The 27206-nt window shown below is 36.3% G+C and overlaps 2 protein-coding genes across 10 annotated transcripts in view; one reads left to right on the forward strand and one right to left on the reverse strand.

Annotated features, from left to right (window-relative positions):
• Positions 1 to 23953, forward strand: part of LOC114191663 (methylmalonate-semialdehyde dehydrogenase [acylating], mitochondrial-like) — a 29737-nt gene extending 5784 nt beyond the window's left edge. For 7 of the 9 annotated variants that reach the window (XM_028080988.1, XM_028080989.1, XM_028080987.1 and 4 more), the window contains 13 exons: positions 6094 to 6157; positions 6861 to 6940; positions 9209 to 9274; positions 9563 to 9607; positions 9730 to 9869; positions 21801 to 21891; positions 22041 to 22121; positions 22242 to 22319; positions 22420 to 22455; positions 22542 to 22585; positions 22810 to 22888; positions 23078 to 23156; positions 23237 to 23953. In XM_028080988.1, the coding sequence (XP_027936789.1) occupies positions 6094 to 6157; positions 6861 to 6940; positions 9209 to 9274; positions 9563 to 9607; positions 9730 to 9869; positions 21801 to 21891; positions 22041 to 22121; positions 22242 to 22319; positions 22420 to 22455; positions 22542 to 22585; positions 22810 to 22888; positions 23078 to 23156; positions 23237 to 23865 (1512 nt within the window). In that variant the 3' untranslated portion in view covers positions 23866 to 23953. The remainder of the gene's footprint in view (positions 1 to 6093; positions 6158 to 6860; positions 6941 to 9208; positions 9275 to 9562; positions 9608 to 9729; positions 9870 to 21800; positions 21892 to 22040; positions 22122 to 22241; positions 22320 to 22419; positions 22456 to 22541; positions 22586 to 22809; positions 22889 to 23077; positions 23157 to 23236) is intronic. The other 2 variants (XM_028080990.1, XM_028080993.1) reach the window with 2 other exon arrangements.
• LOC114191665 lies at positions 12976 to 14386 on the reverse strand. The gene is made up of 2 exons (XM_028080997.1): positions 13409 to 14386; positions 12976 to 13172 (listed from the first exon to the last, which is right to left on the reverse strand). Exons 1-2 carry the CDS (start codon positions 14016 to 14018, stop codon positions 13135 to 13137), a joined length of 648 nt encoding a protein of 215 aa, XP_027936798.1. The 5' UTR covers positions 14019 to 14386; the 3' UTR covers positions 12976 to 13134.
• Positions 23954 to 27206: the final 3253 nt, after the last annotated feature.

Raw genomic sequence — 27206 nt, forward strand, 5'->3', positions numbered from 1 at the left:
CGGTAAGCTACAGTTCCCACGCGACCAATGATTTCAAAAGGCCCATAATACCTTGCAGACAATTTGGCATTAATTCTGGATAGGACAGATTTTTGTCTGTGAGGTCTCAATTTCAAAAACACCCAATCTCCTATGTTGAAATTGCGTTCTTTCCTTTTAAGGTCAGCCTAATTTTTCATACGCTCCTGGGCCCTCTGTAATTGGTGTTTGAGCTGTTTCAAAGCCTCATATCTGTCTAAAATCTCCCGTTGAACAACTTCCACTCGTATTTCCCCTTGAGATCCCCGTATTAACGATGGGGGCTTCCTGCCATACATCACTTCAAAAAGAGTGGTTTGTGTGGACTCATGGAATGTAGTATTGTACCAATACTCCACCCAAGGTAGCCAATGACACCATTCTTTAGGTTGATCAGTCACAAAACAACGCAGGTATGTCTCGAGACAGCGATTGATGACTTCCGTTTGACCATCCGATTGTGGGTGATAAGCTGTTCCCATGTTTAGAGTCGTGCCCTGCAACCTGAAAAACTCTTTCTAGAATTGACTCATAAAAATGGGATCTCTGTCGCTCACAATTGAGATAGGAACACCGTGTAACCTCACTATTTCTTTCACAAACACCTCAGCCAAAGGTTTTTTGCAGTATAAGGGTGTTTTAACGGAATAAAATGAGCATATTTAGATAGTCTGTCCACTATGACAAATATAGCTTCATACCCTTTAAATTTTGCCAGCCCTGTGATGAAATCCATCGAAATATCATCCCATACTCGCGCCGGAATGGGTAGTGGCTGCAAGAGCCCTCCCGGGGACGTCGCAAGATACTTCTGCCTCTGGCACGAATCACAAGAGCGCACATACTCTTGAACTCTTCTTTTCATGCCTCTCCAGTACATTAGCTGCCATCCTTCGGTATGTTCTATAATACCCCGAATGTCCGCCTTGAGGGGTTGAATGGTATTCTTCCAACAACTTTGGGATCCAAGCATAATTTTCGGAAAGCACCAGTCTGCCCTTGTAGAAAAGAGCCCCTTGTCTATACTCAAATCCCGCCGCCTCCTTTTCTCCCCTATTGATCTGGTCAATAACTTCCTTAAGCTTAATATCATTATGGACTTTCGAAAGGACAATATGGCAATCCAACCTCATTGGAAAATGTGTTAACACTCGCAATTCTCCCTCATCTATCTTCCGAGATAAAGCATCCGCCCCTTTGTTTTCACTTCCTGGTTTATAAACAATGTCCAAGTTGTATCCTAACAATTTAGCAATCCAATTTTGTTGACTCCCTGTGATGACCTTTTGCTGCAATAATTGTTTTAAACTTTTATGATCTGTAGTGACCAAAAATTTTCTGCCCAACAAGTAAGGACGCCAATGATTTATAGCCAAAGCAATTGCCATCAACTCTTTCTCATAAGCTGATTTGCTCAGATTTCTTGTTCCCAAAGCCTTGCTGAAAAAAGCTATTGGGTGTTTATTTTGCATGAGTATGGCTCCGATCCCCAACCCCGATGCATCACACTCCACCACGAATTCTTCTGCAAAGTTAGGCAAGGCCAATACCGGAGCTGAGGTTACCCTCTTCTTGAGTTCTTCAAAAGTTATTTGGGCCTCCCCGGTCCACTTAAAAGCATCCCTTTTTGTAAGGTCTGTTAAAGGTTTCGCCACCTTCCCATAATCTTGAATAAATTTCCTATAATATCCAGTCAGCCCAAGGAACCCCCTAACTCCTTTAACACTCTTAGGAACCGGCCAATCAACAACTCCCTGCACCTTTGCTGGATCGACTGCCACTCCTTCTCCAGAGACAATATGGCCAAGGTGTTCCACACATCTTTGAGCAAACCAACATTTTTTCTGATTTGCAAAAAACGTATGTTGCTCCAACACCGACAACACCTCTTGTAAGTGTTTCAAGTGATCAATCCAGTTTGGACTATAGACTAAAATATCGTCAAAAAAGACCAACGCATACCGTCTAAGCTTCCCCCAGAACACCTCATTCATCAAAGCCTGAAATGTCGATGGGGCATTCATTAGGCCAAAAGGCATTACAAGATACTCATAATGTCCTTCATGGGTCCGAAAAGCGGACTTGTGGATATCCTCTTCTCGCATCCGCACTTGATGGTACCCCGATTTCAAGTCTAATTTCGTAAAGAATTTGGCCCCATGGAGCTCATCCAATAATTCTTCTATCACTGGAATTGGGAATTTATCAGGTATAGTTGCTTTATTCAGTGCCCTATAATCAACACACATGCGCCAAGATTGATCCTTCTTGCGAACAAGAATGACCAGGCTGGAAAAAGCACTATTGCTATGCCTTATAACTCCATTATCCAATAAGTCCTTGACCTGCCTTTCTATCTCATCCTTCTGGTAGTGTGCATAACGATAAGGACGAACATTCACTGGACCTTGTCCTTGAAACAAGTTTATACAATGTGACTTGGCGCGTATGGGTGGAAGCCCCTTTTTCTCTTGGAACACTTGCGCAAATATATCCAAGATGCATCGATTTCTTCTCGCTGTTGATCATTAAGATGGCTTAATCGATCTTCTTCTTCCTTTGGGTGACAAATATCAAGGCGCATCATGAGCCCATCCACCTGCCTTGAATTGCTACCAACCAAGCCATGCAGTGTTGTTTGAGAGGTCCAATGTTCCCCAATTCTGCGTAGAAGTACTGCAGTACCTTGAACATTTATTTTCATGGTCTGTAGCTTCCAATCCACCACCATTTCTCCTAGAGAAGTCAACCACGCAATCCCCAACACCATATCAATGTCTTGTAGATCAAATGAAAAAGCATCTAAGACACACTGCAACCTACCCAACTCCATCGGGAGATTACGACATATGCCGCTTGTGTCAGCACGATGGCCGTCGCCCATCAAAATGCGCATGCTAGGCGTGGGCTCCTTCTTCCACCCCATTGACTCCACTAATTTTCTTGAGATAAAGTTGTGTGTTGCGCCGCTATCCACCAAAACGCAGACTCGAATCCCGTGAATCCTTCCCTCGAGTTTCATGGTTTGTGGTTGTTCCCCCTGCCACTGCGAAAGGCATTGTAAACTGAGGGTACTGCATTCACCATCGTACGGGTCTGCGACAACATCTTTGCCCTTCTGCAACTCTGGGTCATCCTCACTATCGTCCAACTCATCTGCTAACATAATCTTTAAATGTTTGTCAGGGCAAATATATTGTGGACTGTACACACCGCCGCACTTAAAACACAAGCCTTTTTGTCTTCGTTCTAACAAGTCCCCATAGGATAAATGCTTGACCCCTCTATCGCGTGGGCCATTCTTGGGTCGGTCAAATGTTTCGTTTTTTGAGTTGGGCCCAGGTCCACTTATATCTCCAACGGACCCATAATGGTTGACACCTCTATCACTGGTATGTGAAGGTTTGTTAGGAAATGTGAAATTAGACCTCATAGTAGCGTGGGCCCCACCACGTGAGGCAATTCTCCCATGTGTAGGGTTGACATTGTCCTTGCCCTGCAATTCTGCTTCCACCGCCCTCGTTACATTCATGAGACGAGCCCTCGACAACGTGCCCAAAGCATGTAAACTGCGTACCTTCCTCCTTATGTCTTCCTTTAATCCATGCAGAAAATAGGCAAAATATTGTTGTTCAGGAACTTTGGGTATTTGAGCTGTCAAGAATTCAAAATCCTGAATATATTGTTCAACGTCATTTGTTTGTCGTAATGCCGTGAGCTGGTCATAAGCATTCCCTTCACCTAATCCGCCATATCTATCCAACAAGGCTTGTTTGAATTGGTCCCACGATAAATCTTCTTCCTCATTTATCAATGAATTAAAGAAGTGGATGGTTCCTCCCTCCATATATAGCTGCGCCAAATGGATGCGAACTTCATCGGTAGTCTCTTGCACTTGAAAGTAAACTTCCGCTCTAGTTATCGACCACCGCTACCCATTGTGTGCATCGATGATTTGGTTCCACCGTCTGGGGTTTTGTCCATCTTCGGGATAAGGTTCCCCGAATTCTCGCTGTCAGTTCGCCATGACCCACCCACATTTTTGGAAAGGATTTCCAACAACCTTGACTGATTGTCAGCATTCTCTGCCCGTAAAGTCTCCATTGCCTTGTGATTCTTGAGCGCCTGAAGACGCATAGCATCCATGGAATATTTCAGGTTGGTCATTTCTTTTTCCAACATATCTAAACGTGAATCCATGGCTATTCCCGTTTCCGGTGGCACCGACGTTGAATCGTGTCGTCTACGGTCTGTTTCCTGCCGGTCTTCTTCCTCGGGGGCATCCACAGGGCAGGTCGAACCACTGATGCAGACCGCCACAAACAAATAATATAAAGATAGAAAAAAAACTAGATAAAGGTGGAATAGATACGGTAATAGTATTATTTATCGCTGAAATCGACAAAAAAGAAGATGTACTAGAAAGGATACGTCTTTCTAATACCCCAGAGCACAGCTCCTTACAGAGTAGCGTAACAACTACTCGGTCCAACCATAACACGTTTCTCTACCCCCCCCACTACTCTCGTACTTCCTTCATAAAAGGGATTCTATTCTCTCTCTATAACTAATTCTTTTTGCCAGCTCATTTTTTTCCTTTTCTTTTGTAAACAATCCACTCTTTGGGCTTTGTGGCTGCTTCTTGGACAATCCTTTCTTCCGGCCCAATCCATGGAGAGAAAGGGGAAACACAAGGAATATAGAGTATGGATAATGTATGTGGAAAAAACCAATTCTAGAATAACCAATAAGTAAAGGACATCGAGATGAAAGTTGAAAGTAGAGATGCAACCAAGGCTTATCGTTTTCAACACCCAGATTCCAGGTAAAAATTGTTAAAATTACACAAAAGTCATTGTTGGACCTAGATTTGACATAAAGGTGAGATGAACGTTGTCACTCTTGGAATTTGTATTTGCTGGGTGAGCCTTAATGGTTGAACTTTCGATGTTTTAATGGCTGATATCATGACAATGGAGCCAAGGGAGAAGTAAGGCATACATTTGGGTCCAAAATAGTTCAAAAGTCCCTCCCTTGAGCAAGAAAGGTGGAACTACCCACCTTTGGAGGGACCAATTCATTGGGTTTGCTATGCCAAAAACGTTTGGAACTTAACTTGATGAAACCTTCGGAGAAAATGTAGCAAGACACATACAACACGTAAACAAAGTATGATCCAGTGATAAAGATGGTTATGGTCAAGATTGTGGTGGAGGAGATCAAGACAAAATATGAGTATGGAGATACAACTATTGTCAGATTTTGTAATGCAATTTCTGTTGAGTTGATGATAGTGGTCGGTGGAGGACATAACAGTCATAAAAGCATATCAAACTCAAAATGGGTGGATAAATTCGAATGTTTCTCCATTATTAGAATTTCTTTTAAATAGTATTAAATATTGATATGATATCTAGGCTTCAACTTACGAACTGCTAACCTTCTATTTGGATAACTAATTATGAGCATGATTATATATTACAGCTGTGCAGTCATACACTCTTACCAAATTTTGTAGAGATGTCTCCAAGGTGGAGTATGATTCGAGAACTGAGCTATTGTCTCTCCTTATCAGAGAGCTCCAAATTCCAAAGAAAAATAGAGGAAGATCTATCTGCAAAAGACTTTCTGACACTCAAATTAATAAGAGTTTAAAGATTTGTATAATGTATAATAGTAAATGAGAGATATGAGTATGAGAGTTGAGTCTCATATTTTAGTGTATGAATTAGTCTGTACACCCTGTGATGGGATATTGTATTTATAAGCTTCCTAGATGAGTAAACAAATATATTAAACAAATTGTTACTTTGAAGATAGCCAAATACTATATCTCGAAGATATTATATAATCAATTATTATATCATAATATATCGGAGATATTAGGAACCAAAAGAAAATTCAGCCCATATTTTGAAGACCAAAAACATATCTAACTGATAATTAAAGAACAAAGTATAGCGCATTTTTTTTTAACAATGTTGAAGTTTTCATATTTATGGACTGTATTTAATTAAATTTTGTTGATGCAGAGCTTTTGCATTTTCTAATAAATTATTTCCATGTATTTTTCAGATGTTCCCTATTGCAGTTACATGTGGCAACACTTACATTCTCAATTCATGTGAGAAAAATCCAGGTATAACTTAAAATGGAAATTAAGAATGGATTATTTTTTTTATCATCCTAATTGTACAATGAATGCCATTGTTAACAGTTATATGTACTTATATTCTAAATCTCATTCCAAAAAGGATTCCGGAAGAATTGGGTAGTTAAGATCAAAATCTGATTATTTAGATAGATTTTATGAAGATGGATGGAAAGCTTTATGAGTTGTTTGATTTCTATTGGAGATCCCATACCGATTAGAGATATGGTCAAATTATAGCATACAAATAGGTGTAAAACTCACCTTATAGTTGGTTTTATGAGATTGGGTTTAAAGTCCTCTTTCTAAGATGGTATTAGAAAAGTACGAAGGTGTTTACAAGAGGGAAGAGTTTGTAACAACTTTTTAGTCTTTTAAGTAGTCACACGTATGATTTTTTAAAAAGGTACATGATATTTTTGAGTAGTCATATAACATTAAATCTTCACGGTCCGTGTATGGTTTGCATGACTCATTTTACTTTTCTCACACTGATAAAATTTGTTGACAAACACCCAATCTACTCAATTTCAATTAAATTATCTACATTAGATAGTTGATGGCAGAAGGAATGAAATTTTGGCTGTGAAATTTTTATCTCCTTTTCTTTATCAACTAGATTTTCTGTCTTTTCTTTCATTATTCCCTTATTCTCTTGAATAGGTGTTGATAGCTTGCCATTAAATTTCAGGCGTTTCAATGATACTTGCAGCACTAGCAAAGGAAGCTGGTTTGCCAGATGGTGTATTAAATATTATTCATGGTACCAATGTACGGTATACTGCTCAAGTGTTAGGACTTTTCTTAAAAATTATTCGGATTGTAATTGTAGCTTCTTGTAAATCATATGGCTTGAAATTTGGCTGGGTTTGCAATGTTTAAGAGTGTCTTGTCTCTACTTACTCCTGTAGGTTCCCATGTTCAGATATTGAGGATTTAGAGGCTTAGTTTGGTCCTTCGTTTAGCTCAACGAAGATTAGGTGAGACATGTTTTGACACTTATCATGGTACTTTTCTTACAGATGTAGAACAGTTGAAGACATAACATGCCAACAACTAGCAAAGTAGGAGCTTAAACAAGGAGAATGAAAAACATTATTTTCTAGGTGGATGGCATGACTTTGGTACCTTGTTAGAAATGGACTAGGCATAACTCAACCCGAAAAACTAATTCAAGGAGAAAGGATTTTAAATCGGATAAGAAATACCGTTATGATCAATGTTGTTAGTTGGATACTAAATGCAATACTGAAAGTTGTTAGTTGGATATTAAATGTATTAGTAGAAGTTGTTAGGAGTTGTTAGAAGGTTCTAGATATATCATGTAATTATCACTTTAGGGTTTGAGTTCCCTATATATAGAAGTTGACGTACTGTTTCAAATGAATAAATTGAATAAAATCTGTTTTCTTTCACATTAATTGTTTAAAGTATCAATTCTAGTATTATAAATTAACATGAAACTCAAAGAACATAGATAAGAGAGGAGGAACGTAATGCGAGAAAGGGTTCTGAAAAAGTTACTTGATTTTATTTGGGGAATCACTTAAGTGTTTACAAGATAAGAAAACTGAGTGTGCATCAGTTCGTTCATTGACTACTTATAGGTACTAACTAACCAACTATTGTATCCCACTCCTTGCCATACATTTTATTTCATATCAAATACTTTGGCTATATGCTTAATTAGGATGTCTGTGTGTCATATAGGTCATGACCTAAATTTTGTGACCCATGGCCTGCCAAAATTGAGAACATGTCCCTAATTCTGAAGTCAGTCATTAATCTTTTTCTGACCAAAAATATACAATTTTATATTGTCTTTGTAAAGTTTCAAATTTCATTGTAGTCGTAGGAGATGAGAGGGTCCTTGCAATCTTGAGCATACTAACTTTGGTTATTCCATGGAATGTCATAAACCACGGAAGTGTCAGTTTGCAACTAAAGGAAAAACATTACTCATAAAAGACAATATTACTGAGTTCGTAAAGAATGGTCTAATCTTAAAGTCGGACATTGCTATCCATCCACCTACAGACAGCAGTGTGTACTATGAGGAAGGCAACCTTCATCCAGAGATGTGCATCTAGGAATCCTCAATTCCATTTGTAGACTCTTCTTAATTGATTTGCTAGCCTTTTGAAATTACCTAACTGATTAGCAGTGTCCTTCTGATCAATTAAAAACCTTTAAACCCATTTTTCGTCCTTGTAAATCAATTGGCAAGGTTCGGATCTTCAAAATTGCAATTCCTAAAGATTTCAAACCTCTAATTTTTTTTAATATTTATTCAAAACTTAAATATCATGAATTTAAAACATGTTTGAGACCTAATTTTTCATATTTCCTCACCAAAATTCTTAAGATCAAAATTTCGCTTGAGATTTTAAATTACTAATTGAACATTCAACATGATGGGTACAATGTTGGACATCTTAGCAATGGCCACTAGTGTCGATAAAGTGATAAATTTTGTATGTTTTCACAATTTTTTAAAGAGATCATTGGATAATTTTTCTTTTGTAACAAACATGGAAGATACGACCTATGTGACTGGCATGAAAGCAGGTGTTGGAACTTAGAAATATATATCATGTTTAGGTTTTATAATTTTTTTTTTTTTGAAAAGAATGTTTAGGTTTTACAATGTGCGACATCAAAAAATTGCCACTAGTTTTCTCTGAAATTTTAGTCCTTGGATCATTGATCTTTGTAAACAAACATGGAGGATGCAACCTATGTAAATCAGCATGAAAGTGGGTGTTAGAAGTTAGACACCTATATTATTATGTCTAGGTTCAGTGTATAATATATGCATACACGCACACATACACTCATACGGTAATTAGGAAAGTGACATCTTTGTATTTATCATATTTGTTCATAATTTTATATTCCTATATAGTTCAAGGTGTAGTTCCGACATGGTTTTCTATGGCTGATGCCTCTCTTCTCTCCGTCAATTTAGGCAGACAATTAAAACCCTTCAGGTGTAGATTATTAAAAACTGACTTATGTTTTTGGGATTTATTTGATCAGGATATCGTTAATTACGTATGTGATGATGAAGACATAAAAGCTGTATTGTTTCTTGGTCCAATTACAGTAAGTTTGGTGCTTTAATTTTTCTGTTGTCTGATTTTTTCAAATTTTTCCTTGTGGACTGACAGCTATAATAGGTTAATTTAGGGATATATTCAGATTAGAGTCACTTTCTTAGGGATAAAAATCTGTTAGACATAATCATTATTCTTTCCAAATCCCTCAAATTAAGAAAAAAAGGAGGCTTAGACCTTTGGGTAAATTGTAACATTTTGTAGTTTGTGCAAACACTGCACTTCTATTGAAATACTACTTTTATATTTACTGAACACCTTTGCTTGCACTTTTAAGGCTGGAATATATGCCACGGCTGTTGGTAGAGGGAAACGTGTTCAGGTTATTTGCTATTATGTTTATGTGTCTTGGTTTTTTCTTCACTCTAAGCGTATTTTCTGACTATTGGGTTGGAAATTATGTGTTTACTGGCTGGCTGACTGGTTATTATCTACAAACATTAGGCAAATGCTGGCTGCACAAATCATATACTTGTGATGCCCGATGCTAGTTTGGATGCTACTTTAGATGCCCTTGTTCCTGCTTGTTTCGATGCCACAGGAGAAAGGTGCATAGCTATTTTTGTTGGAGGTTCAATGCAGTGGTATTCCCTCTAATTAAGCGTTACTTCATTACTTATTCAGTTCTGTTCGATTTTTCCTTGTTTTATTATCAATAACTATTCTGTTTTTTTCATGGGTGTCTTCTGTAGTTAATAAAGGAGGTGAACCTGTACCTAGCATAGCATTACAAATATGTTAAATAGTGAAATTTGTAATGATGAGTTTTTCAGATCGTAAGTTTAATTTCAACAAAGTTGTTAAGGACTTGATTGGAGAAGTATTAAAAGTTAGTAGAAAGTGGATTGTTTGCAGATTTATATAGAAAGTAGTTTTTTCGTGTTTCTTTCATCTTTTTCCTTTCCACTGTTAAACCTATTGTTTAAAAAATTCTATTGTGGTAAAAATATTCTCAATGTCTCCGTAGTTATTAGAAAAAAATATCTTGAAAATCTCCCTATTCATTTTAGCCTCTCTTTTTTTTTTCCTAATTTTAAAGATTTTGATTATTACAAATAGAGATGATGACAATGTAATTGATGTGATTGTTATCAAAATTTTCTTACGTAGTGCAAGTTGATATTAGAGCTCCTGGTTTTAGGAGTCTTGTTTCCACTAACTAACTCGTTAGCTGTTGTCATTGCTGTGACTCATTACCGGTTGTCATCGCCATTGTTTCCATCGTCGTTGAGGTTATTAGTGGGCATGAAAGGTGTGCCCCAACTGTCACTACCCAAGACAATTTCGTCGGGACTTCTTGAGCCCATTCAAAGGGTGGTGATGCCTCATTTGACTCTGATTTGAGTTTATGTGAATTTTTTTATGTTCTTATGCCAAACATGTTCTCTTTGTTACGAATCAAACAACAAGGTTTGAGTCTTTATTATCTTTTTCTCGTGTGTTTTTTTTTTTTTTTTTTTATTTCAAAGTCTGGTATTAGTGCTTTTATAAAGGAACTTTATCATAGTGCTTTTTTTTTTCTCGTGTTTTTTTCTTCAAGTTTACCATTTTAAAAAAGAAAAAAGAAAAAATAGGCAGAATACAAAGAGTCATCAGTCCTAACCCTAACCCTAAAGAAGGGATCCCATACATGATAATAAAAACATTACATTTCAACACTTCCCCTCAAGCTGGAGCATATAGATCATATGCTCCAAGCTTGGAACATATAAATTGAATTCTAGGCCCTCTTAAAGATTTAGTTAGAATGTCTGCAAGTTGTTCATTAGAGCCGACAAACTCAATAACAAGATCCTTGGATAGTAATTTCTCTCTAACAAAATGACAATCAATTTCTATATGCTTTGTTCTCTCATGAAACACCGGATTGGAGACAATGTGAAGGGCTGCTTGATTGTCACAACATAACTTCATCTGCTCATTTTCACAAAATTTCAACTCTTGAAGGAGTTGTTTAATCCACACTAGTTCACATGTAGCAAGAGCCATAGATCGATATTCCGCCTCTGCACTAGATCGAGCAACAACACTTTGTTTCTTACTTTTCCAAGAAACAAGGTTCCCTCCAAGGAATACACAATACCCTGTGGTAGATCTTCTATCAATTGGACAACCAGCCCAATCTGCATCACAATACGCTACAACTTGAGTACTTCCCTTGTTCTCATACAACAATCCTTGTCCTGGGTTCCCTTTTACATATTTGAGAATGCGAATCACAGCATTCCAATGATCAATGTAGGGATTTTGCATAAATTGACTTACAACTCCCACTGGATAAGAAAGATCAGGTTTTGTTATAGTAAGGTAGATGAGTTTTCCAACCAACCTTCTATATCTCTCTGGATCTGAGAAAAGTTCACCTTGATCTCTTGTTAACTTTTGACTTGAGTCCATAGGGCTATCAATGAGCTTGCAATTTGTCAGGCCTGTTTCCTCCAAAATATCAAGAGCATATTTTCTCTGTGCAATGATGACACCTTCTTTTGATTGTGCCACTTCAATGCCAAGGAAATATTTAAGACGACCCAGGTCTTTGGTCTGAAAGTGGCTAAACAAATGGTTCTTCAATTGAGCAATTCTAGTGATATCATTTCCTGTGATAACAATATCATCAACAAAAACCATAAGATAAACACATTTGTCAGGAGAAGTATGACCATAAAATACTGAATGATCTGCTTCACAAGGTTTCAATCCAAAATTCTGCACAACACGACTAAATTTACCAAACCAAGCTCGAGGAGATTGCTTCAAGCCATAGAGAGAATGATGTAACTTACAAACTAACCCAGACTCCCCCTGAGCAACAAACCCAGGAGGTTGCTCCATGTATATCTCCTCTTCCAGATCACCATGAAGAAAGGCATTTTTAATGTGCAACTGATACAGAGGCCATTGGCGAATGGCAGCCATAGCAAGGAAAAGACGAACAAAACTGGTTTTAGCCACAGGAGAAAAAGTATCACAGTAGTCAAGGCCATAAACCTGAGTATACCCCTTAGCTACGAGATGGGCTTTGAGTCGATCTACAGCACCAGTAGGACCAACCTTAATAGCCTTTGCAGAAAGTTTATCAAGACCTGGAGAGACATTATGAACAAAACAAGTACATCCAAACACATGTGGAGAGACACGATACAAAGGATCATTTGGAAAAATTATCGAGTGAGGAACTTTATTTTCAATAAAAGAAGGTATCCTATTGATTAGAAAACAAGTAGTGAGGACTGCATCTCCCCAATGATGAACAGGAACATTAGTATTCAACATTAGAGAGCGTGCAGTTTCGATAAGGTGTCTATTCTTTCTTTCGGCTATGCTATTTTGTTGCGGAGTGTGAGGACATGTTGACTGATGTAAAATTCCATGGGAAGATAAAAATGAGGAAAACGCAGCAGAAAAATATTCCTTAGCATTATCACTTCTGAGAATTTTAATTGTCTTGCCAAATTGGTTCTTAATTTCATTAAAGGACATAAATATGGATAAAAGTTCAGATATTTCTTTCATTAGATAAACCCAAGTACAACGAGAGAATTCATCAATGAACGTTACAAAATAGTTAAAACCAAAAGAAGTGACACGACTTGGTCCCCAAACATCAGAATCAATAGTAGAAAAAGCAAAATTACATCGTGCTCAGACTTTTTAGGGAAGGAAGATCTAACATGCTTTCCTAACTGACACGATTCACAATGTAAGGCTTGAATGTGTTTGAGACTTGGAACCATCATCTTCAACTTGGACAAACTTGGGTGACCCAAACGATCATGCAAAAGTTTTGGGGATGAAGTTGCAAAACAGGATACCGAGGAGCTTGGTTTTAGGAAATAAAGTCCCCGTGACTCATGTCCTTCTCCAATCAGACGACCCGTACCATGTTCCTGTATAGTAAAGGAATTAGCAGTAAAGGTTACAAAACAATTTAAGGAACGAGTCAATTGACTCAAGGAGATTAAATTGTAAGGACAATGAGGAATGTACAAAACAAAGTTTAAATTTAGTGAAGGAGATACAGAAACTTTGCCAATTCCTTGAGATGCCACTTTGGATCCACTTGCAACAATAATAAAATGAGGAATTTTGGGAGAGGAAATGGAGGAAAATGAGGAAATGTTACCAGAGACATGATCGGAGGCACCTGAATCAAGAATCCATGGACTAAGACCTTCCACAGATTGAGAAATGCATGCAGTTGACATTGAAGAGGATGGGCCAGGATTGTTGGATTTCTCAGATTTGTACCTCAAAAATTCTTGGTACTCTTCATCAGAAAATCTAGATTCTGAATGATCAGACTTGGACACATGAGCAGCTTTATCAGGAAAACCATGTAAGGAATAACACTTGTCTTGGGTATGGCCCATTCTATTACAATATGAGCATTGAGGACGCCCACTTCGACCACCACGTCCTCCACGGTTGCTCCGACCTCCTCTTCTTCCTCGTGGTGCTACCATTGCTGATGTCTCAAAAACATCAGTTGAACTTTCATCTTTGACCAATGTAGGTACACGAAGAAGTCTAGTAACTAAGTTGTCCATTGAAGGAATTTGATCACCAGCTAAAACTTGATCACACACATGATCAAAAGTCGAGTGCAGGCTCCTCAAAATTAAGACCATGTAAAACTTATCAAGTTTTTTGTTGATATTGTCTAATGAATCAGCCACAAAAAAACTCTTCAATTCTTCTACTGCAGCCCTAGCCTTTCCTATATGAGAAACCATATCATGATTGATTTGCTTGAGTGAGGCTACTCTTTGAGTTGCATCAAAGAGGCGCGGAATGTCGTTAGCAAAAATGTCTTGTGCCCTTTTCCAAAAAGAGAAGCATGTCTTGTAAGGTCTCAAAATGTCTAAGACCCCTTGCTCAACCGATTGCCATAAAACATCACACAACTGAAAATCTAATTTCTACCACTTAGGTTTCTCTTCCTCTGAAATAGTAGAGACCTCTTTTTCAAGATGATCATGATAGCCTTGACCAAGAAACCACAACTCCACCGAAGCTGACCAAGAGGAGTAATTTTTCCAGTTCAGTTTTGCAGAAGTAATAATAGGAGTAGCTGACAGAGAGGGAGCCATTCCAGCCGTAGAAGCCATTAAAAAAAAAACTTAACTTTTGAGGAGAAACCCTAGGTACAAGCTATGGCCACCGAAACAGAGAAACAAGAGCACAAATAGACCCAGGAGGCTCCGGTGAGTCAAACGACAGTGGCGCGGCACGATTCCGGCGCCGGGAAGGCGGCGCGTGGTGAACACACGCTTGAAGGCCGCTGGAGAGTGGCGGCGCGTGGCGGCGCGTGCGGAGGATTCCGGGGACGTGACTTGCGGGGATGGGTTGCGCTCCTCGAGGCGCACCTAACCCTGACTTCGTCGGAGTAGACACGCCGGCGGTGACGGCGGACGGTGGCGGAAGACGGCGAACAAGTGGCGGACAGCGACAATCATTGTGACAAACAGTGAAGAGGAACCAGAGAAGATGTTCTGGCTCTTGATACAAACTTGAAGAGGTTTTAGAGAAATGAAACAATGAAAAAACTATCACTGTTATTGTTTTACCATTGTTTATATAAGAAAAAATAGGCAGAATACAAAGAGTCATCAGTCCTAACCCTAACCCTAAAGAAGGGATCCCATACATGATAATAAAAACATTACATTTCAACAAAAACATTACATTTCAACAAAAACAATGACTCATACCCTACCCATGAAAGGTAAGAGTATATTGGCCCTTTCTGTCAGGGTGTTTTGATTCTCTATTTGAGAGCAACTGATCACATGACTCCTTTCTCTACGTTCTTCAATTTGTATGTTAAGATGACTAATGAACAACTCATTAGAGATGCAAATGGTAATAGTTTACCCATATGCAGATATGGAAATACAACTTTAGACCCATCTATTGTATTAAAATATGGTATATATGTGCCGTAACTGATCAATAATCTTATCTCTATAAAAAAGCTTACAAAATATTTGAATTGTTCAGTAGCATTCTTTTTCTATTGTTATTGTGTATATTAGGACCTTGCCTTGAGGATGACGATTTAAATTGGTAAGAGTAGTGGGTTGTATTTGTTGAAATCCAAGGAACCAAACAAACAAAGTTCATAAGCCAACACGCAACATTAGAAACATGTGCATGTCCGTAAATATGGCTTCATCATAAATGACTTGGGCATTCCTCCTTCAACCTTATAAAATCTTGTTCCCTCTTTTGTTCACTAAAGAGTCTGTTGTGTCTTTTAAATGTGATATTTGTCAACTGTTAAAACATCATTGTGCATCTATCTCTGGTAAAACGAGTAATTTCACCTATGAATTGTCTCACTTTAATGCTCGGGAACCTGTTTTAAAATTTATTTTTGGAGCAAAATGATTTGTTGTTTTTATTGATGGTTGTACTCGGGTCACACGGACATACATTATGAAAAGTAAATTTGAGGTCTTTTAAATTTTTGTTAATTTTTTCCCTCTTGACCAAAATCAATTTGGAAAAAAACTCCAAAGAATTAACTTTCACAATGGTACTAAATATGTGAACCATGAACTCTCCAAATTTGTCTCATAATAGTATTGTTCATGAACTAATATGTTTTAACACTGCACAACAAAACATAGTTGCAGAAAGGAAGAATCATCATATTTTAAAAGTATCTAGAGCTTTCCTTTTCTAGATGTTTGTTCCCAAAACTTATTGAAGAGAAGTTGTGTTAACTATGGCCTACCTCATCAATGGGTTATCTTAAATATTGTAATTATTAAGTCTTTTTTGTCTTTTGTTTCTTCTACACACCTAGTTTCAAGTTTACCTTGTCAAGTCTTTGGATGTTCTGTTTTTCTTCACTCTCATAGTTTTAATTGTAGAAAATTAGATCTTGGAACTCTTAAATATTTATTTATTTGTTATCCCCTTACAAAAGGGTAGAAATATTATCTTCCTGAGAGTTATCGTGTCTTTATCATCATGGATGCCACCTTTCATGAAGTGAAGGATTTCTCCTTCATATCATTGTCGAGTCTATCTTTGTAGGATGTGTCCTTCCTATCATTACCGTATCTATCTTTACAGGATGCTCAAGATCTAATTGGTGAAGCCACCACAAATGGGATTAAACCAACTCACATTGAGGAAGAAGGCAAAATTCTTTGGCAAAAACTATAGAAGAAAACAACCCACTTTGACTTCGGATCAAGAAGAGTTGTCTGACTCAAAGGTGAGGGGCCTTGAAGGTAATAGTAAGGATGTAAGTGTTGTGAGAATTTGCCCATTGCATTGAGAAAGGGAAAAAGATAAAAGATCGTGTGTTAAATATCATATTTTTCGAAATGTTTGTCAAAACAAGTTTGTTCAATTAAAACAAAGTTTAATTGATTAGAATTTGATTATAATGTGTTTGAAACAAAAGAATCCATGCATTAGAAACTAAAAACAACCAATTCAATCAACGGAAATGATAAGGAGTTCATTAATGGTGATTAGAATGGTTCAATCATTGATATAGAATACAAGAACAAGAAGAACAACAAAATACAAAAGATGGAGAGGTTAGAGATTAGGAACATGCCACTTCCTCAAGAGAAAAATCACCACTTGAATTTGGAAATCTCAATATAAGATTCATGAAAAGAGGTGCATACCTCTAAAGAACTCTCAACAATGACAAAATTCCTCTTCTAGCTTCTATTACAGTTCATGAGTTATCCTACAAAATAAGAGGATACATGCATGTGTAGACTAGCTAAGGAATAGGTAGAGTCTAGGACTTATTTGGTTGGTGCATACACCTTTCCAAACAAAGCCCTTGAATGGAATATGAAAAGTTTAGGGATTGCTTGGTTGGTACACTTACCTTTGCAAACAAGACCCTTGTTTTTAAAGACTATCCTTACAAATTAACAAGTGCCTTAATATTCTATTTTAAAAAAAATCAAATATATTTTCTATATTTTTATTTACAAAAGATTTAAGGAAATATTGAGAGAAATATTTTTAATATTCTCTTCTAATCTTCTATTAATTCCTTTTTTCAATCTTCCTCCATATTCTTGATGTTTTCTTTTAGGCTCTTCTTTAACTCTCCTCCCTTTTACTCTTCTAGTAACTCCACCATATTAAAAAATTGGTCTTACTTGATCCAAGATCTCATCAATTGATACTACATAAGTTCCTTCCTCGATCAAAGAAGTCATGAGAAGTGAACATTGAAATCAAGCCATGAGAAAGGAGATGGATGTACTAGAAAGAAACTTGTTGAGAATAAAAAAAATAGGGTTTGAGATTAATCTCCCTTGTGTATAAATCACACATAGGGTGATTTATTTATAATAGGGAAAGGTACAATTAAAAAGAATAACTGAAAATAAAGAGTGAATAGAAGATATTGTTTGATATTGTGATTAACAATATCTAACAATATCTAAACAATATCTAACACTCCCCTCAAGCTGGAGCATACGAATCGTATGTGTCAAGCTTGTTACAAATATAATCAATTCTAGGCCTCCATAAAGACTTAATAAAAATATATGCTAACTGATCACTTGAGTTAACAAACTTAGTCTTGATGTCTCCAGACATGATCTTTTCTCGAATGAAATGATAGTTAATTTCAATGTGTTTGGTCCTCTCATGAAAGACAGGATTAGAGCTAATATGAAGAACATCCTGATTGTCACACACAAGTGTCATTTGAGTAAAATGTCTAAATTGTAACTCTCTAAGCAATTGCTTGAGCCAAACAAGTTCACAAGCAGCTGAGGCCATAGCTCTATATTCTGGTTCTGCACTGGATCTTGTTGCTTCTGCACTGGATCTTGCTACAACACTTTGTTTCTTACTTTTCCATGAAATCAGGTTACCACCAATGGAGACACAATACCTAGATGTAGATCTTCTATCAGAAGGAGATACTGCTCAATCAACATCTGAATAACAAACAACTCTTGTATAGTTATTAGAACCATATAACAATCCTTTTCTAGGAGATATTTTAATATACTTCAAGATACGAATGACTGGATTCCAATAATCTTCACATGGGGAATTAAGAAATTGGCTTACCACATGTCAGGACTTGTAACGGTAAGGTAATTCAATTTCCCAACCAATCTTCTATTCTGCTCAGGATTAGATATAGGCTCCCCCTGATTTGGTAAAAGTTTAGTATTGGGATCCATGGGTGTATCAACAAACTTTGAATTCACCAACCCAGTTTCCTCCAGAATATCAATGGCATACTTCCTCTGAGATATAATGATACCATCATTGGACTGTGCCACCTCAATACCCAAGAAATATCTGAGTTTGGCAAGATCTTTGGTCTGAAAATGGTGACAGAGATGTTGTTTCAATTGAGAGATGCCATGGTTGTTACTCCCTTGAAGAACGATGTCATCAACATATACTATCTAGTAAACACATCCAGCACTCGAGTGTTGATAAAAGACAGAATGATCTGCTTCACATCGAGTCATACCAAATTGTTGAACAACATTGCTAAACTTTCCAAATCAGACCCTAGGAGATTGTTTTAGGCCATATAGGAATTTGCGGAGACGACATACCATCCCAGAAGACTCCTCCTGAGCAACAAACCCAAGAGGTTGCTCCATATAGATTTCTTCTTGCAAATCACCATTGAGGAAAACATTTTTAACACCGAGTTGATAAAGAGACCATTGTTGAAGAGCAACCATGGCGATAAATAAAGGAAGAGAAGCCATCTTTGCCACAAGAGAAAAGGTATCTCCATAATCCAACCCAAAAATTTGAGTGTAATCTTTGACCACAAGACGAACTTTGAGGCGATCAATAGTACCATCAGGTCCAACTTTGATAGCAAACACCCACCTGCAACCAACAACAGATTTCCCAAATGGTAATGGACCAGTTCCCAAGTTCCATTATTATGAAGAGCACTTAGTTCATCTATTATGGCCTGATGCCAACCAGGATGGGCTAAAGCTTCACTTTTAGAATAGTCAGAGAAGAAAGAGAGGAAAGACATGTATAAAAAGGTATTGACAATCGATGATAACTCAACAATATAATGGGGAGAGGGATTATGGATAGGATGCATACCTTTTCGGAGGGCAATAGGAAGGTCAAATTCAGGGTGTTAGAGCCGAAGGAGACAAAGTAGTTGGCACTTGAGTGGAGTCACATGGTAGGGGTTGTGATCGGTTTCGGCGACTATAAACTTGAAGGGGTGGTGGAGGAGAAGCTGACTATGGAGCAGGAACTGATGGTGAAGAAGACACAGTAAGAGGGTCACAAACAATAAGAACATTAAAGATACTAGGAGTGTTGAATCGTAAACTCATAAGAGTTTACTTCACATGAAAAAAAAATTAATTTATATAAATAATATCCTAATTCAAACAAGTCCATAAAGTTATATAGCTTAAAAGTATTTGAAATAAATAAGTTCATACAAATACTATAAACCATAAATTCAAATATTTATGTCTAATCCTCTAATGATATCATCATCTTCATACAACTCCCTGATGAAACATGTGCATTTCCAGACATAATGGTCTAAATTTTCACTAAAAAATTAACAAATAAAAAAATATCATTCAATGGTGCAGTGCAATTGTGTACTGTATTCGACCCAAAGCTGAAATAAATTTAAACATTGAAACAGTGCAATGCAATTTGGAATAAGTGAATAACATCTGCCAATAGAACGACCCAAACCTACGAACCACACTCGTGAACCTCGATCTATTGAGAACGCACAACAGCGGGATGGTTGTCGACGGTCACCGTGATGGCAGAGCGAGCAAGGATGACGACAGGAGGGTGGTCGATGGGGAGCACGAAGGCTGCAGAACTGCTCGCGATGGCCACAGAACGGGTTGTGATGTCCACGGAACGGGTCGCGACGGCCATGAGAGGGGTTGCGATGGGCATAGAACGACCCGCGACAGCCACATAACAACTCGCGAAGGTAACTCGACCTCATTTCGATTTCCAATTTTTTCCCATTTCGAACTCGCGAAATCGCTGAAAACTCGCAAATTTAAACGATTCCTGTGAGTTCATCTACAAGTCCACCGATTCTGCTTCAAAACCGGGTTCGCTTGCGAGTTAACTCGTTGGGCATGACCAGACACGCAAACTCGTCCGAGTTAATGAGTTAATTCGCGAGTTTGATAACCATGGTTGACAGGATTGGATGGAGACAAAGGTGAAGATTGACTCTTAAAATAAAGGGAGAACTCATCAAAGGTGACATCTGCAGATACAAAATAATGGTTAAGAAAAGGAGAAAAACATTTGTATTCTTTTTGTGATCTCTTAAACCCTAAGAAAACACACTTATGTGATCTAGGAGAAAGCTTATCAAGACCAGGACTAAAATTATGAACAAAACATGTAGACCCGAAAACTCTTAGAGGTAAGGGATGAAGAGTTTCATGAGGGAATAAAATGAAATGAGGCATGTTATTCTTTAAAATCAAACAAGGCATGCGATTAATGGTAGTAAGAATAGCATCACCCCAAAAATGTTCAGGAACCTCTCCATGAATTAAAAGAGTGCGAGTTGTTTCAATAAGATGTCTATTTTTACGTTCAGCTACACCATTTTGTTGAGGGGTATAAGCATAAGAAGTTTGATGCAAAATACCGTGATAAGCCATAAATTGTTTAAAAGAATGAGAAAGATATTCATGGCAATTATCATTACGCAAAACTCTAATAGAGATATCGAACTGAGTTTTACTTTCATTAAAAAAAGATTGAAAGGTATGAAATAATTCCGAATGATTTTTCATTAAAAATAATCAAGTACATCTGGAATAATCATCAATGAAAGTAACAAAGTATTGAAAACCTAAAGTAGACTTAACGCGGCTAGAATAAGGTATAACTCTTAAAATAAGGCCCTATGGTCTTAAACAATCTCCTTGAGAATGGTTTGAGAGATTTACAAAACAATGGTTTCATGAGGACAGAAGTGTAAAGCCAGCAAGATCATACTTTATTCATAAAACACTCTATTACCAGTAAATTTACAGTATTCTCAGTTGGTCTTTGTGAATGACATGATTATGGCAGGAGATGATGAAACAAAGAAATTGGCTTTAAAGCAAAATTTGGCGGTCCAATTTGAAATGAAAAACTTGGGAAATATTCTCAATATCTCTATAGTTATTAGGAAATAATATATTCACAATCTTTTTTTTTCATTTCAGCCTATTTGCATTTCCATATCTTAAAGGATTTGATTATTATAAACAGAGATAACGAGAACGTATGATTGTTATAGATAAAATAATTCTTTATTTTCTTACATAGTTCAAGTCCCCTCCATTTTTACAATTCTTACATCAACTAATTATTGATTATTATCTATGTTCTATCAGTCGTGTTTCAGTTAAAGAAGTACAAACCTCCTTCTCATTTAGCAATAGTTATGTCTTAATGAACTTAGGCGTCAAAGAACAATAGTGCTTTTTGTGATCATGTCTGTTGCATTTATCTATTTCCAGGGAAGAAAAACTAGTGCAGCGTGCCAAACTACTTAAAGTGAATGCAGGAACAGATCCTTGTGCTGATATTGGTCCAGTTATCAGCAAAGAGGTGAAAACACTTATCTCAGTTTTCCCGAGGTGTTATTGTTTAAATGCCACTCATTGATTATATTCTGATATTACATCCTGATAATGAACTGGGAAACAATTCGTTAAGGTTTTGTTATTTTTATTCTTGATCATCTTCTTGATCAACAGGCCAAGGAGAGGATAAGTGGACTAGTTCAGAGGAGTGTTGAAAATGGGGCTAGACTTGTACTTGATGGAAGAGATATTGTGGTACAAATTTGTTTCACAAATTGCATTGATGTTCACGATTCCAAGATGAAACATTTCCCTTTAAAAGTGTTAAATTTCCTTTTGAAAAAGGACACTGAGTTTTCAGAGCTTGCTTTACAGATACCGGGATATGAGAGTGGGAACTTTGTTGGTCCTACTATCTTATGTGATGTTACAACCAGCATAGAATGTTACAGGGTATATATTATTTCAGAGTTTGAATATTCTCTCTCTCTGATTGACAGGAATTTTAATGGTATTTTGAGTAAAAGTGACCTTGCTGTCTTTTGTTTCACAGGAAGAAATTTTTGGACCAGTGCTACTTTGCATGCAGGTGCTCTTTAGTCAATACTAGTCTTGTTTTTAACCTTTTTGCCTTTCTGAAAATAAAGTTACAATGTTATTGTTTATTGTTGTTAGGCTGATAACATTGATGAGGCTATAGCAGTAATAAATAAAAACAGGTATTTGTTTTATTTCGTGCTCCTTTATTGCAATGATTCTTCGTATTGTGTATCTATATATTAATATTTACCACTGTCGCAGTTTCTCACAAAACTGTTACAAGAACTTTTATTCATTTGAAATCTACATTTTGCATATGTTGAAACTCATGAATTTTTCTTCAACATTTTCTTGACTTTTGAAAAAATGTCTTCAAGCATAATGTAGGACTTCATTTCTACAGATATGGAAATGGAGCTTCTATATTCACCACATCCAGTATAGCTGCTAGGAGGTTCCAGACTGAGGTTGAGGCTGGATTGGTAAGCATTATTTATTCTATATGTAAGCACTATTTTATTCTATTTTCTAACGACTGGTTGTAATTGTGTGAGTAAATACACCAGTATTTTTATTTTCATTTAGAACAAAGGGGATCAATCATCAGACAATAGATGCACTACAGGCAATTTTTGTTCTGAAGGTTAATCTGTATCAAATTTTCTGCACAGGTTGGGATCAACGTGCCTGTTCCATTACCATTTTCCTCCAATGGTTCAAAAGCATCTCTTGCTGGTGATAGCTTTTGGGGTATAGTTTGGGCCCTCTTTTTATTTGTACCCTTAGTCTGGTAAGTTTTTTAACATTACCTGTCCTTTGTTGAAATGCAGGAAAAGCAGGCATACAGTTTTATACCCAAATCAAAACAGTGGCACACCGATGGAATGATTACCCTGGAATTGGAGTATTCCCGACCACATCTCCATCTAAGAGAGATTTTCCTAGGCAATTATCACAAGCCATGCCAATGGAATCTGAAAGTGATTCACCAACCTATGAAGTACAAGTAACCATCACTGATGCAGATATACCAAACACAACCATGTCGTCCGCATCTACATCAACTGAGAAGGATCACACAAGCCAGGATGTTTCCCTAGTGCTGCCTTCAACTTCTAAGAGGGACATGTCACTAGCATTATCATCTGCATTGCAAAGGGATTTACCTAGCCAAGGAGTGTCTGTTGCAACACCACAGGCATCAGAGAGGATGTATGTTTCTGAAACATCTCAGTGGAATGAAATTTCCCCAGAAACATCACAAAGGAGTGAAATTGTTCCACCAACTTGTGAGAGGAGTCATGTTTCTGTATCGCAGATGAATGGAAACTTATTTACCCCCAATAGGACTGATTCTGTTGCAGCTTTGAAACCAGAGGGGATATACTTGTCCACGTTTGGAAGTACTGACCCCATGTTTCCAACTTCTGAGAAATTATACACGCCTTCAATACTTTAGAGTTTGTATCCAGAATTTTGCATCCTTGAGTGATTTGATTTAGAACATAGGCCAGCAAGTATTTTTCAATGACAATCCATTTTCAAGTTCATGGTATAAGAATTTCACTTATGCTAAGCATTGAAGAACAATATTAAATTACAAGTAGAGGATTGAAACTGAATAAATATACTACAAAATAAAAAAATAAAAAAAAAAGTTTAACAAATTACATTCAATCTCAATAATGAAGATCCTTCACTCCAATTCTTGAGATGTAAGTCAATTCTATTTCTCTCAATTTTTTGGATACATGTCCTACAAATTATTTAATTTGGTGTTAGGGCCAAACTCAATAGATAGCATTTGGCCAATAAAATCGTTTTATTTTCTCCCCAAAATTTTTGAGCTTTAGCCAGCAGTATAACATCACAAGCATAGCCATCTGCAGCAGTGGAAAAATACACAGACCGAAATGCAATGTGCTTCCATTTTATATCCTCACACATTAAGCCAAGTCTTTCGGTCACTCCACCGCCCCAACAGAGGAGAAGGGCCCCAACAGCAACGAGAAGGAGAAGGAGAACCTCGAGAAGAAGGAACGACTGATGCAATAAATAATATTTATTTTCCCGCTCCTTTTTTTCGCATTTTCTTCATTCCCCCTTCTCGCACTTCCAGTTCCATTCTTTTTTTTTTTTCGAACTGCGTATCCACCAACTCTCAAACCCTCTCATTTCAAATCATCTTTTTCAATATCGTTCCAAACCCTTTCATTCCCTCTTACCCATTCTTATTCCAAACTCTTTCATTTCAAAACAGTCACGTAGACCAACTCATTCTGGATTTACTCTCGCATTTTGGTGACTGATATTCAGTTTACTCACTCTCCTTCCTAATTGTCATAGTTGGAACCGATTCTTCAATGATTCAAGATTCAAGGTATTTTTCTTTCGTGTTCTTCATTGTTTCAATGTAAGTTTAATAAAAACAATTATGATTTTTTTTTTAGAAACTCTGTGATCGAAAATGTTAACGACATCTTTGTGATAAGATGATGCTAATTTTCTGCATTTGAATTTTAATAAACCAGATGACTCCTCGTATTACAATTGTAGTCCATTGGAAACCCCTTTCTTGTTCTTCTTTGATTCATCTTTCGCTTTCTATCTCTACATAGCTGTCTTTGACTCTCACACTCCTTCACTGTTCCTCTAATGTCAAATTCACTTTCGAGCCTGCCTTAGAACCTGGGTGTTTGAAGCGCACCCGCGGCTCCCTGAATCGGGTCAAGAAGCCTGCTTTACAGAGCTTGCTTTACAGATACCGGGATATGAGAGTGGGAACTTTGTTGGTCCTACTATCTTATGTGATGTTACAACCAGCATAGAATATTACAGGGTATATATTATTTCAGAGTTTGAATATTCTCTCTCTCATTGACAGAAATTTTAATGGTATTTTGAGTAAGAGTGACCTTGCTGTCTTTTGTTTCACAGGAAGAAATTTTTGGACCGGTGCTACTTTGCATGCAGGTGCTCTTTAGTCACAAATCTCACACTAAACGCGATCAAAAGGATATTCATGCAAACTGAGTTCCAAAAATCCATTTATTGGTAGACTTTTTTGTGTTAGTACAAGCAACAATTCATTCAACAAATAAAATTGATTAAAAAATAGAAAATTATCTTTTGACAATTTTTTAATAAATTTGACAAAAATTTCCATAAATAAAATTAAAATAGATTAATTTTTTATTTTTTAACTAAAATAAAATAATAAAATAGTACCTTTTTACCTAAATAAATAATTTATTAAGTTAAAAAAAATTGTTAACCTATTATTTTCCTAAAAAAGATAACAATATTTGACTTATTGACAATGATTACACTAATCTGTTAACCTATTATTTTCTCCTTGGTCCATTCAAACAAAAGTTTAATTGGAAAATGATAAAGTTGTACGATCAAAGGAAAATAAATATTTTATATCAATATTTGTCACATATGCCTTTTGCATCCAAATTGAATAAAAACTTTCATAGTGTTCACAATTATTAAAAAAGGATTTGAAGTCTCTTCTAAAGAAAAACATCGTTTTTGTTTACCATTAATAAAGATTGGAAATAAATTTTATTCGAAGATAGAATAATTGAAGATCACTCTTTTATTGTAAAAATTGATAGAAATGATTTTGGAATGAAAGATCGGGTCCATAAGCTTGATGCCATAAAATTTATGTAAGATGAATTTCATGTTACAAACCTTGACATACATTACCTTAAGACAAGAGGAGCTAAACTAAATAATTATAGTAACAACAATTCAAATGAAGAAATTGATAGAAATTGTTACTAAAATGTTTCTGACACAAAGTTCTAAGTTCATAAAGTTAAAACTCAATATTTCCATGACAAATCTCAAAGAGAAATGATTTTATTATGGTTGGAAGTTATCTTATATGATTTGTTTTAGTTAATTAGTTTAAGTTTTAAGTTTATCTAATGATAGATTATGTGTTCAAAGACTTCAAATTGGTTGTAAGTCTCTTTCTATATATATAAATTTTTTTCATTTATTAATTTAGATGATTATAGTCCTATTTTTAGTATTTCTATTTTCTCTATTCAGCTTCCATTATTTGCATCATATTTTAGATAGATTAGATAATACTAAACACCGCACACACGGTAAGATTCTTGCTGCTGAACTTAAATTCATAGAAAGATACCTGGTAGTGTTGATAATGGTCTTCATTGATACTTCAATTATAGACACGTAGTCGTGTTCGACACGTATACGTATTTGATATTTTAGGATATTTTGTACATACTTATTAATGAAGTAGGTTATAAATAATACACTACAAAATATTTTAATAATGATCAATTTTAGTGACAATAAATAATATGTCATTATATAGTGATCAATTTAGGTACCAACTTAAAAACTAAATTATTGGCATATAAGATAGTTTCAAAATATTATAATTGATCTCTAAATTGATAATTAAAATAGTTTTTATTATGAATTGACTTTTAAATTATTAATCATTAACATTAGCTACCAATGTTTTTACTACCAAAATAATTTGTTATGAATTGACTTTTAAATTATTAGTCACTAACATTAGCTACCAATGTTTTTATTACCAAAATATTTGTTTCTAAATTAGTCACTAACATTAACTACCAAGATTTTGGCTACCAAAATACTTGATCTCTAGATTGCTTTCTACTTAGAAAATTGGTCTTTAACATATTTATAGTTATTAAAATTGGTCATTATTTAAGAGTTTTCTAATAATAGTACTTTTATGCTAACTAACAATAATTCATATTTTTTATGTTGACAACTTTAATA

This window comes from Vigna unguiculata, chromosome 7 (genome assembly GCF_004118075.2).
Source record: "Vigna unguiculata cultivar IT97K-499-35 chromosome 7, ASM411807v1, whole genome shotgun sequence".
Lineage (NCBI taxonomy): Eukaryota > Viridiplantae > Streptophyta > Magnoliopsida > Fabales > Fabaceae > Vigna > Vigna unguiculata.